We start from the raw sequence: 14137 nt of genomic DNA on the forward strand, positions 1-14137 counted from the left end.
ATTTCTATTTAAAGATATGTGATTTAGCAGGAAGGAGTTAACAGAAACTAGGAGTACATGAAGAGTTCGGGGAGGATTTCCATTTGCCAGAACCTGAAAAAATGGCATTTCTTGCCTGTATGCCTCATTTACCTGGTTTGGCACATGTAAATCAGCTGATCAACTCAGAGACATTTTGTCTATGATGAGGAGAATGTGCATGAAGATTACAGTGAAGGGAGTTCTTCAATGTTGTCCCTCTGCAGTTTGGCCCAAGGTTTACCCATTATAAGTGTCAACCATGCCATCAATGAGCAAAGAGAAGTTGATGAAAAACCAATGTATATACAAAGAGCCTGAAGGATGACACCAAGAATTGTATCAATAGGAAAGCCAAAAAGCCAACTAATCTTTTAAACAGCCTTTGGTCAAGGTGATTCCTGGCTAAAGAAATTCTATGGGTTTCGTATAACCAATAGGACTCAGGGTGAAGAAGCACTAGATAAATTCACGTGAAAATTCTCTTTCACATATATTCATAAAAACATGTTAAAATAAAAAAAAATGTTATAGGGGAGAGGGAGAAGCAACTGAGTTTATATTAGACACTGGAAGTCCTTTGGACTGCCATCAGATTTCGTTTCCAGAGTACCCAAAAAAATAGAACAAAACCCCTCACAACCATTAAAATAGTATTTCTGAACCACCAGAGATAATGTAGAGGTCTGAAATTTCAGTGTTACTGAGAGGATGAACTTTGTTGAGAATTCCTCTATGAAACTGCATAAGGTTGTCAGAATAGATTGGCTTAACCTTCAGGGACTCTTACAAAATACCCAATCTGAGGAAGGCTGGTAGAAACCTGGGGACCAAGAGTAGTCTTGATCTCCTTCACTTTGGTCAATTTCCTTTTACAATGACACAGTATAGACAAAGATACACTTACATGGTCACTAACACGTCACACTGTAAGTGTGTAAATGAATCCACCAAAATTTTCTTTACATAAATTTAATATCCACTGCAAAAGAATACAGTGCAACCTAACAGTCTAAGTATCCATAAAGGAAATTCCAGTTATTAGTGAATTAAAGTCAGCCAAATTCTTAACACAGAGCTGATAAGCAATTTAATTTCTTTTGCTAAGGAATTAGATTTCTTCTACAGTAAAATTATACAAAAAAAATTTGTATAAAGCAATAGAAATACCATCTAAAGTCACGAAGAGTGAGTGATTATAGTTCCTATAGATTAGTATTTCTCAGGGAAAAACCTAGCTCATTTATTTCCCAAGTGGGAAAGTAGAGAAAAGAAGCAGGACATTTTTATATCTCATTATTTCATGTCAAACCTATTTGCCCTCTCAATATCAGCCTAAAAATGACAGCTATAATTTTGTGTCCTAATATTTTTAACCACCATTAAATGAAATAATATTGGCAAAGTCCTCTATTAAAAGATATTTAATAAAACTCCAATAATAAGGTATTTACTGGCAAAGTTATGACCAATTTTGTGTTGTCACATTCAGGAAACAACGGTGTAACTATCAAAACTTAAAATGACCCTCCCACATCAACTACTTCCTCACACATACCAAATAACATATATACACATAAACTTAACAAAATGATATGTAAAGTAACTCCAGCATTAAGAATCATGGACAAATTTCTTTCTAGGAACTATTTTTAAAGTGAAAAATAATTGCAACAGGAGGGGGAAAAAACCAACAATAGATGTACCAAACCATTGAGTCCTACAAGATGATGTTCCTAACTACCAAGAATTAGGAGGATGTTAAGAGGACACTGGAATTTGAAAATAGAATGATAATCAGTTTAGTGTGTAAAATCCAGCCATATCTGAATCAACTCAAAAATACAATTCTAGTAGTTTACAAAAAAGAATAAACCTGTTTGCTCTTAGCCTTTAAACAGAAGAGAGCACTCACAATTTTTTTAAAAGCTACCTAAATGGTCAGTTATCATTTAATGTAACTTCGATATATGAAAAAAGAACAGGAAAAATCTGAACTCCATCCTGATTTCAGCCTCCGAATATAATTTAAAAACCTCATAACATAAATGGGGGAGGGTGTTTTAAGGAGTTTTATGACAGTGAATTTTTCCACTAGCATGGGATTAGAAAAAGAACAGAAAGTTACATCTTGCTAAAGTACTGAATCTCTGATAAACTGTCATCTTTCAATAACTACAAGCAAAAAGTCGTCAAAACTACCAATTTTTTGCTCACTTTTCTGTTCCAGTGATAGTCTAAGGCTTTAGTTAAGAAAAAGTTTAAAAAACTGAAGTTATAAAAATTAAGTGGTTCTCATTTACATGACGTATCTACAGTTTACTCAGTTTGCAGTTTACTGGACAGAATGTAGACTGGAGGTTAGCAAAGACTGGCAGAAGGGAGGTACAGTGAGAGTTACTGTTTAATGAGTACAGAATTCAGTTTGAATTGATGAAAAGCTTCTGGAGATTGAAGTGGTGATGGGGGTCAATACTATGAATGTCTTAATCTTAATGACCCTAACCTGAACACTGAGAAATGATTTATTGAATGATCTAAGAAGTTCCCTTCAAAGAGGACACTTAAAGAAAGAAAAAAAAATACTCTACCCAACATTTATACTACTTTCAAGCACAAAACCACTCTTATTTCCTGTCTTACACAGTATACTCTATCTTACAGTAGTATCACGTTTTCAAATCCTCATCATACTTTATCATTCAAACAGCTTAGTCTCATACTTTATCACCCATTAGTTCTCATCATATTTTTATCATCAGAAAGTTTTGTCACCAATGACTGGAATATAAAAATAAAAGATATGTTTTATGTATTTCTTTGATCCTTTACACTGTAATTTAACAATTAGTGTCCTTCAAAGATTAGGGCTCATTTTTGGAGTCAAAATATCTTTTCTTAAAATTACCCAGAAAATCTTATTACTTGTCATAAGATAAAAGTAATAACTTGGGGGAGTTCATTTCAACAAGTTTATTCTTATTACAGAACTACCAACACTGTATGTGAGCTCTCTAATATAAGATAGATGTAAATGCTGTAATGATATATTCAATCTGTAACTGCATTTTTCTCATAAATATGAAAACAGTTTCATATAAGGCTATGTGCCAACTCCACTTGCAGGATTCAAGACTTATAATTTCTCCCACACCTTCTAAAAGTTCAGTGATCTACATAGCCTCTGATACTATATAGAATTAAGTGATTAAAAAAAAAAGCCATCATACACCATGGTTCAAAAGAAAACCTCAGTAACATATACCAGAACACATCAACTACTGGACTCACAAAAGATAACTCTTATCATGGGTTATGCAGTGAAAATACCATGTGATAGGCACAGTTCATCCAAAATGCTACCTGATTATCTATCAAAAGCCAACATATATTAAATATAAAAATAAAACATGTGTTTTTATCAGGTTTGAATAATCCAAAGATTGCTGATACATTAAAACATTGTGACAACAAATATTTCTTAAAGAAATATTTTAAATGGTTAAAATGTTAGGGGTACTTAGATGGTGGCCTTTTCTTTTAAGTCACTAATATAAATACCAATGCACACTGAAGACCATTACCTACTGGCTTAAATCATGACTTTAGCCATTCTAAATTAAACTCTTACTAGTTATGCCATGCAATAAGAAATGTGTGGACCAATCAAAATTATTTGTACTTACAATATAACATTAATTTCTGAAAAATATACTGAGTCTGGCAACTACTCAAGACAAGCTTATGGTTTAAAGAAATTACAAATATCTATAAATAATATCTTAGTCCATTACACCACAATTTGCCTAATTTGCTCAGCTCTTTGATTCACTACCAACAAATTTTATGAAATAGCAATTTTAAATATATTCTTGAACGTGTACAGGTTAAAACTAATCAAATTTTCTATCTAAACCAAAACCTGAGAAAGACAATCAATTCTCATAAATAAAAGAATTATATATAATAGTCTTGCTATCAACAGGCTCTCCAATTAATATCAACATCAGAGATAATTAGGAGCACTTTAACAAGAAAAATCTTAAATAGTGCCAATTCCTAAATGTCAACTTAAAAAACAGTAGAACCTAAGAATACATATATATCTGTAATGACCCCACTTATACTTTAGAAAGTCTAGCTAATTAAAAGTAGCATACCTAGTAACAAATTAAAATGTAGCAAATGTGATCTAGCTATGATTTGACTCCATTACCTATGCTGGAAATAAATTAAAGGGAAAAACTGAAAATCTAAAGTCGGTATAAAAATAATCCCAAATTTCTTTCAGAATAAGAACCTAACTAGCAATTATAAATTAATGAAACTAATGAAAGAGGGAATGAAAAAAAGAAATGATAAAACCAACCCCTCCTCGCTGACCATCTACATGTATGGAACGGATGTGATCTGCCAGATCTGGACTAGAGTTGAAGCAAGCCTGGCACTGGTCCCAACAACAATTATAGGCAATATTTTTGCTTGAAGAAGTAGTGCTTCCTTGTCCATTCATCATTGCTGGAGTTGAACGCCCACTGGAAATTGTGCTGTCTACATCCATTATAGTACTGCTTATGCTACAAAAGAAGAAAAAAGGCTGTGTTATTCCTAGAATTCACTAAATGAATATAATCTTATAAATATTTAATTAAGATTACCACTTGACATTCTGCTCCAAACAAAACATACTACCCATGTTCTCCCTTAAAAATAAAGCTTTGAAATTATTTAGTTGGCAATGAAGTACAAATCAAGGCCAAAAACAGCAGTACCTCAAAACTAGGTATGAGATCATTTAAGCAACTTTTGGCAAACGTGATTCCCCAATTTGATATTTATATACTAAGCCCTACTGAAATGCGCGCGCGCGCGCGCACACACACACACACACACACACACACACACACACACACACAAGTTCATGACATTTGATCCCTTCCATAGTTCCAAAAATCAAGACAAAGTAAAATAATCCTATCCCACTATAAATAATTCAGTATCAAGAGATTACCTTTACAGTTCTGCAAATCATTTTTTGACCTTAAGTCTCTTCTTCTATTCACTAACCTGAGATACAACTGCTGCCCCAGTCTACCTCTCTCTCTCTTTAAAGAAGCTGGGAAATTTTGCTCTATTTCCCTTTCTAAATAAAAGAAACAAACATGGAGAAAGCAGTAAATGTTCCCTAATTTTACCAAAATCCAAATGTTTTTAGCAGGCCCTCAACTTTTCTGACTAATCTCTACCTACCAAAAGACTGAAAATACCACTCTACTGCTTTTTATTTACTAACGGTATTACATATTAGTAACTTTTATTTACTAAAAGCTATTATAACACAAGTAACAAAATCATTAAATTTTACATCGTAACAAGCAATTTACCCTCACTTAAAAAGCAATTCATTTTAAGTTTTTGAGGATCTACGCAGCAGCAAAAAAAAAAAAAAAAAAAAAAAAAAAATCAAAGTAGCTTCAATCCTCACAGAAGGCTTAACAGTGGCAATTTTCAAAATAAACACTGTCAAAATCGGTATCGCTAGCAACCTAAGCACTGGTAAACTATGAAAAGTTTAACTTACACGAGGTTTAATTTTCTACAAACCTCCCCTTCAACGTTTTATTAAAAAAAATGTCTAATTCAGAAGTATATCTAAATCTGAACTCAACAATTACTATTTTGCCCCATTTGTTATATATAATCTATCTTTCTGAACCATCCACAAACTACAAACATGATATTTAAGCCATTATTTCAGTACATGTCTTCTAAAAGTGAAAATAAACACCACAATCCTATGTGTTCATATCTAAGAACTAAACTGAGTTTTAACTTATTAAAGTAAGCTTCATAATGATGTGTCTAACATCAAATGCATCCAATGAAAAAAGGTAGGGGAAGACTTTAAAGGATGCTTCAGGCATCCAGGAAAGGGAAATGTGAAAATGTCTCAGATTCCCCTTTACACAGTCAATGGTGGAGAACATAAGGCACCATATTAGCATTCACCATGTCAACTGCATGCAGTGCTATAAATCTGAAATTCGTATTAAAATAAAAAAAAAAAGAACTTTAAAATGGATAAAGGATTTGCATTCATCTGACTAAATATTTACCAGTCAATTCAGGATTCTTAAATTTCAACTGTAAAACTCATTTTAAAAAGTTTTAAATGTACAAAATGATGCAAAAATAAACTATTATATTTAATTTTTTTTAAAAAAGTTTTGGCCCTCCCTGGTGGCCCAGCGGATTAAAGAACTGCACAGGGAAGCTTGGGCCACCTCTGCATGAGGTGGGAGAGATCCACATGGCAAGGCAGACCTCTCCTGGCCTCCCCTTGCTCCCCTCGGCAGTGTACTTCGTCTATCTGCCTATTCTGCTCCCCACTCTGTCTCTGATGGATCCTCTCTCCCTCCGCATCTCTGGCCTGTACCCCAGTTCTGTACGAATAAATCTTTAAAAAAATAAAAAATAAGGGGCCTCCCTGGTGGCACAGCAGGTTAAAGCACAGCACTGAGAATCTAAAGCCGCTTCCACGTGAGTTCGATTCCCACCTGCCCCGGAGGTGACCACATGGTGTGGCAGACCTCTCCTGACCCGTGAGTTCGATTCCCACCTGCCCCGGAGGTGACCACATGGTGTGGCAGACCTCTCCTGACCCGCCCTAGGCAGTATACTTCGTGGATCTGCCTTTTCTGCTCCCCACTGTCTTTGGTGAAGCCCTCACTGCCCCTGAGCCTCTGGCCTGTACCCCAGTTCTGTGTGCACAAATAAATAAATCTTTAAAAAATAATAATAAAATAAAAAATAAATTAAAAAAAATAAGTTTTAATTTCTGGCCCTCCCTGGTGGTGCAGCAGGTTAAAGCACAGCACTAAGAAGCTAAAGCCACTTCAGCATGAGTTCGATTCCCACGCTGGAGGTGACCATGGCGCAAGCAGACCTCCCCTGACCTGCCCACTGCTCCCCTCAGCAGTGTACTTCATCAGTCAGTCGGCCTATTCTGCTCCCCACTTTGTCTCTGGGGAATCCTCTCACTGCCCCTACACCTCTCTGGCTTATACCCCAGTTCTGTGTGCATAAATAAATCTTGTTTTAAAAAAGTTTTAATTTCTGTAATAATCTCACAATGCATCAGCTCTTCCATTCATATAGTTCAGTATTGCAAGAATTAGTAACTATGGATATGGTGGCTGGACTATAATAAAATACAAATTTTTATTTAAGTGCTAGAAATTTCAACTTTCACGAGGTCCTAAACCATGAAATGGTTACCTATTTTCCATAACACCTATTTTACATATTTTAAAACATTTTAACTATAAAATTCATACTTTCATATATACTACATAACTCCAAAGGCATATAAAACATAACAATTTTTATAATAGTTCATTTTTACATCATTTTGTACTTTTTTTTTTTTCATCTCAATTGTAATCCCCGTAGGTTTCCCATCACTGAGTCACCAGTGTGCCATCACCACAGTCCCGTGCACTTCCCTCTCCCTCGCCCCCGTTTTTGATCCCATTCCCCACTCCACCCCCACAAAATGTCTCTGGTATATGACTGTTCATTGTTCTTATTACTTTCTAGCTTGGTCCATTATACTCCTGCTTTGAATGAAACCATCCGGTATTTTTCTTTCTCTTTCTGGCTTATCTCACTAACCATGGTCTTTTCCAGCTCCATCCAAGTTGCTGCAAAAGACATGTGTTTTTTCTTTTTTTGGTTGCGGAGTAATATTCCACTGTATATACGTACCACAACTTTTTAATTCAGTCATCCACTTTTGGGCATGTGGGCTGCTTCCACATCTTCCCAATTGGAAAAAAAGCAGCAATAAACATGGGGGTGCAGGTATCTTTTCGTGTTTTTATGTCTTTTGGGTAAATACCTAGGAGTGGGATTGCTGGGTTGTAGGGAAGCTCCATGTTTAGCAGTTTGAGGAAATTCCGAACAGTTTTCCATAGTGGTTGTACTAGTTTGCATTCCCACCAGCAGTGCAGGAGAGTTCCTTTTTCTCCACATCCTCGCCAACATTTGTTGTTGCTAGTTGTTTGAAGATGTGCCATTCTCACTGGGGTGAGGTGGTATCTCATTGTGGTTTTAATTTGCATCTCCCTTGTTAGGAGAGATGTTGAACATTTTTTTCATATGCTTATTGGCCATCTGCATTTCCTCTTTGGAGAAGTGTCTCTTTAGCGCTTCTGCCCATTTTTTGATGGGTTGTTTATTTTATTTTTGTTGAGTTTCTTGAGTTCTCCGTATATTTTTGTGATCAGTCCTTTACCACCGCTTTTGTGTGAGAAAATGTTTTCCCAATTAGTGGGCTGTCTGTTTTTTGTAATGTCTCTTTTGCTGTACAGAAGCTCTTTAACTTGATGTAGTAACATCTATTTATCCTTGCCTTCACTATTGTGGCACTGGGTGCTCTATCTTTAAAGATGTTGCTGAAGTGTATGTCATGTAGTGTTTGGCTCATCTTTGTTTCCAGGAATTTTATGGTTTCAGTTCTTATGTCTAGGTCTTTAATCCACTTCAAGTTGATTTTTGTGAATGGAGTGAGGTAATGATCTGGTTTCATTTTTTTGCATGTAGCTTCCCAGTTTTCCCAGCACCATTTGCTCAACAAATTTTCTTTGTTCCATTGTATCTTCTTTGCTTCTTTGTCAAGAATTAGCTGTCCATAAACTTGTGGGTTTATATCTGGGTTTTCTATTCGAATCCACTGGGTCTGTATGTCTATTCTTGTTCCAGTACCATGCAGTTTTGATTATTATGGCTTTGTAGTACAGCTTGAAGTTTGGAATTGTAATGCCTCCATTTTGATTTTTCTTAGACATGAGGGTTTTGGCTATTCGAGGTCTTTTGTTGTTCCATATGAATCTCATCAACATTTTTTCTATTTCTTTGAAGAATGTCATTGAGATTTTTATGGGGATGGCATTAAATCTGTATATTGCTTTTGGCAGGATGTCCATTTTGATGATGTTAATTCTCCCGATCCATGAGCAGGGGATGTCTTTCCATTTCATGGTGTCTTCTTGTATTTCTTTTAACAGTGTTTTGTAATTTTCTTTGTAGAGGTCTTTTACCTCTTTTGTTAGGTTGACTCCCAGGTATTTGATTCTTTTTGTTTTAATTGAAAAGGGGATGGTTTTTTTTATTTCTGCTTCTTCTGATTGGTTGTAAAACATAAAAATTTTAAGTGAGCGACCATACAGATCACACTCAATTTATAAACAATCTAGGAAGAAGAGTTAAACCTCAATGACTTATTGTGGCACAATTTTCAAGGTGTAGTTAATTTTAAAACCCACAAAAAGTGCTGGGCATTAATGTTCCAACTTACATGGCTAAGAGGGCTAAGGAAACCTACAGAGATACAGCCACTCTCTAAAAGCAAAACTTCCTTTGCGAGAAAACACAGAATACCACAAATGCTATTTGCATGAGGAGGAGGAGGGAAGATGGGCAGAAAAACCTTCACTGTATTAACCCTTCTGTATCATTGTTAACTACATAGCTATAACTGCTTTTACTAAAAGGTTCAAAAGTAGTTGAAAATGCAATCAAGTAAGTTTTATTCAAAGTAAATAAAGCAAGGTCAAAGGACTCATACATTATGTGATAGATTCAACTAGTGATTTATCTATATAATGCTTAGCATTCTTTTGCTTATTACCTTTTACTACACAGAAGGGAAAACTTACAAGTTCAAATTATAAACATTATACATTGTTTAACCAGTCTACCTACATGCACCAGTATCATTCACTGAAAAAAAAAAAAAAAAAACAGTACTTCATATGAACTTTGATCTAAAAGAACAGCGTAACACGGGTGTTATCAACATTTACTAAGCTGCACCTGCAATGGCAAAGGAGGTTGAGAGGCAAGTCCCATGCACTAGAGACTCCAGAGACACCACTCAGACAGAAAGCATCATTACAGAACCTCCCAGTCTAGCAAGAGCCACCAGTTCAAGTACTTCATAGCCCCTCTAGGCTCCAACACATAGGATGTGGCCAATACTAAATCCTCAGGCTTCTTTTTGGCCTCAGCACCATTCTGGAATCACTGGTTCTCACCAAGCGTTAAGACTAATAAATACTTGACACAGAGAAGTAGAAATGCAGTTAGAGGTAATTTGAATGACAGAACTCTGGGCTACACACAATTTTAAGGCAGTGTTCTTCTTCCTGTAACAGTAAGATAATAAAAAGACCACAACTGAAAGATGATCTTCTCTTTCTAGGTTCATATATATTAAAATGTTTCACTCACTTAATTCCTTTTCCAATGAACACATAGTGAGTCTATAAAATGTACATAAAAGCAACAAATATTAGGAAAAAAACATAAGATACAAAATGTGGGCTTTCCCTGGTGGCACAACGGATTAAAGCACTGCATTATGAAGCTCTCCGAAGCCACTGCAGCAGGAGTTCAATCCCAGCCAGGGAGCTGACGCACATGGCATAGCAGACCTCTCCGGACCTGCCTGCTGCTCCCCTCAGCAGTGTATTTCAACAGATCTGCCTGTTCCCTTCGCTACACTGTCTCTGGTGAAAAAAAAAAAAAACTTCATATGAACCTTGATCTAAAAGAACAGCATAACACAGGTGTTTATCAACATTTATGAAGCTGCACCTGCAGTGGCAAAGGAGGTTGAGAGGCAAGTCCCATGCACTAGAGACTCCAGGGACACCACCCAGACACACACCCACCACATCTCTGACCTGTACCCCAGTTATATAAACATAAATAAATAAATCTTAAAAAAAAAAAAAAAGTTACCAGAGTTTCAATAATCTAAAGCAATACTTCTCAAATGAGTATGTATATGAATGACCTAAGAACTTAATGATTGAAGGTTCCGATTCAGTAGGTTTGGAGAAGGACATGGATACAAGTATTTTTAACAAGTGCCTACTTCTTGATGATACTGCCAATACTCAAAGATCTCTCACTATTATTACAAAACTGAAACTTTAAGAAATTGTCTCAAACTGTAGAATGATAAAGCATGTGGACACAGCCATGACAACAGTACATCCTTAAGTCTCAAACAAATACATTGTTAGGAACTGTGATACAACATTAAGGGTCATATACGTGATTATTTTCCTCTTTTCCAGGGATTTTGTTGGAAATTATCTGGCAGACCAGTTTTTCACCACAACATAGTTAACTATACAGATGTTATTAAGATGGATTCCTTTAATAGCTCAAGAGCCACCTCACATATGTATCCAAAAACACTCCTTTTCTTTGAGAACTCAAAATGCTTCCTAGCAAAACACATGCTCAGTGGGCATGACCATGGCTGACTGATTGCCAACACTGAGAAGTTAAATATCAGCTGCTAAATAATGAAACACAGAACAGAGGAAAGCAATACATGGATGCTAAGTTATCATGACTGAGAAGGGCATGATCATGGTCTTAATGTCACAAGTAAGAAAAGTTCACTGACATGGTATGGCTTTAGGTTTCACACAGCAAACAATCTCTAAAACACCTCATCTGTCAAGTTTTAATAGATTATCAACAAAGCCACACAAATGTCTAAATTATTAAAATACGCCTTCCTTTTCCAACTAAGTAGCTGGATAAAGCCAATTTTCTCCAAGCAAGGCAATTCAATGCAGAAAACTACCTATATGCAGAGACAGAAATGAAAATTTAATTATTAGGTTTGACATTAAATGTAAAACAGCACACATTTTTTTTCCCAAAGATTTTTCTTTACTTTTTCCATACAAGAACTGGGGTGTAGGCCAGAGATGAAGGGGTGAGAGGATTCACCAGAGACAGAGTAGAGGGAGGCAGGCAGAACAGGCAGACCTACTGAGATACACTAAAGGGAACAGCAGGCAAGACAGGAGAGGTTCGCTGTGCCACATGCGGGTTCCTAGACCAGGATCGAAAACTCAGGCTGCTGTGGTGATAATGCTGAGACTTAACCCCTATGTATCAGGGAGGCCACTTCTATTTTTTAACTGGAAAAGTTATTTTCTATTTAAAAAAAAACAACATAGTTTTTATTCTGAGATTAATTGCTGATTTTGAGATTCAATATTATCTGCAGTCTTCTCTTCAGTTATCCATAAGGAAATCCATCTGTATTGTAGGTTTTCTTGGTAACGTTGGTTTCTTCTCTTTTCTCCCTACTCGTAATGATTTCTAGGTTAGAAATGCCTAACTTTAAAGGGGAGTAGAAGACAAGAACCTGGCAAGGGAGATGAGCATATTATTTAAAATCAAGAATAACTTGCTCTTGATAGTAAAAAAATATTAAATGAAAAATAGCAGAATTTCAAAATGTCATTAATAAGGAAGGCAGTAGCTCTGCAGTGTTCCCCCAGTTCAAATTTAAGGGTCCACACAAAACTGGATCTGCAAATCACACACCTCCTGTCCTTCCCAGCAATTAACTGCCTTCCAATAATGGTTACTTTCTTACTTTCTCTCCTAGGAGGCTATCCCATGTGTCTGATAACAAATTAAAAGGCTGATGTTAAATTTAAAAAAAACAAAAACAAAAAAAACCTGTTCTTTAATTTTGAAATTCTGATCACTTTCCCATTTGTGATATTAAGTAAAAAAACAGAAGTTATTTAACATTGGTACCTTTCAAATAACATTCTCAAATTGATCCCCTTTTCATAGCTTGGATGAGAAGGTGACTTGAAAGACAAGCTGCTGCCATCTGCAAGTTAAATTTCCAAGATAAAGCATCAAAGCAGTAAGGAAATAAACTAGATGCTAAACTGATACACTTGTATAACCCCCAAACCCCACTTCTAGCTTAAATTCATATAAAAAGCCTTACTATTCTGATTTCACAAATTAATGCTAAACCTTTGAACTTACAAAAAATTAAGTATTTTAATGTTTATGCACTGGAATTGCACATAAAAATTCACTTGGAAAAAAGATTCTACCTACTACTCAAAGTCTATAAATTGTTTTTAGATTATTTTCTATGCAAGGGAGCTGCCCCACATGGCACAACAGACCTCTCCTGTCTCGCCCACTGCTCCCCTCTGCAGCATATTTCAGTAGACCTGCCTGTTCTCAGAGACAGAGTATCCACCGTCTCTGGTGATTACTCTCAACCCCTGTACCTCTGGCCTATACCCCAGTTCTTGTAAACATATATAAATAAAAAGAAAATCTTAAAAAAAATTTTTGAAATGAAGAAAACAATGAAATATAAGGAGACAAAAACCTTTCTGGTGTTAAGATTAAACAGGGTCAGAGTAAGCATTATATACTTAACTTTGTAAATGGCAGTACACTCTGAACAGAAATAAGGATATGTAGTTTTCAAAGTATTTTACCAGATTGTAGATAAAACACATGATAATCATACACAAGAATTGCCAATCTAATCCTACAACCAGGAACACTATTATTTGTCTAATAGGTAATATGCCTTCTTCCATCTATAATCAAATTGCCACTCGTTACTAAAAAAAAATTACTGTATTTCTCTGTATTCTCAAAATTATTTAGAGTACAATTCAAAAGTGCTAAGCATTTACTCAAGAAGAGCCTTCTTTTTGGAATCTCTGACACTGTACAACAGTGACACTCAAAAGAGAAATAATGAGTCTCTACTTGCACTAGCCTACCATTTTCACCTCCCTTTGTTGGATGGACAATAATTATGTGTCTTGCTCCTTATTGCAGGCACTGACAAATGAATTAAAAGTCAGCCCTTCCTGGTGACACAGCCAGTTAGGAGGCAGCATTGCAAACGTGCCACATCCCTTTCAGTCTGAGTTCAATCCCCAGCCCTAGAGGTGACCCAGATGGCACAGCAGACCTCTTCTGTCTCACCCACTGCTCCCCTCAGCAGTGTACTTCAACGATCAGCCTATTCTGCTCCTTGCTCTGTCTCTGGTGAATCCTCTCACTGTCCCTGCACCTCTGGCCTGTACCCCAGTTCTGTATACATAAATAACTTATTTAAAAAAGGTAAAGCTGAATCAATTAAAAGCAAAGGTACTTAAAGAAAAACTGTAAACAGTACCTGTTACAGTTTACAACTTTCTCTAAAGGAAAGGGATTATGTCATTTATTTATAAGTTCTATATCAAAA

The 14137-nt window shown here is 35.9% G+C and overlaps 1 protein-coding gene across 3 annotated transcripts in view; it reads right to left on the reverse strand.

The window, feature by feature from the left end:
• AEBP2 (AE binding protein 2) overlaps nt 1–14137 on the reverse strand; it is a 65862-nt gene that overhangs the window by 39664 nt on the left and 12061 nt on the right. For all 3 annotated transcript variants that reach the window (XM_012732910.1, XM_004693231.2, XM_012732911.1), the window contains exon 2: nt 4388–4595. In XM_012732910.1, coding sequence (XP_012588364.1) covers nt 4388–4595 — 208 coding nt within the window. The remainder of the gene's footprint in view (nt 1–4387; nt 4596–14137) is intronic.

Source organism: Condylura cristata, unplaced genomic scaffold (genome assembly GCF_000260355.1).
Source record: "Condylura cristata isolate star-nosed mole 26May11 unplaced genomic scaffold, ConCri1.0 scaffold00036, whole genome shotgun sequence".
NCBI classification, from domain to species: domain Eukaryota; kingdom Metazoa; phylum Chordata; class Mammalia; order Eulipotyphla; family Talpidae; genus Condylura; species Condylura cristata.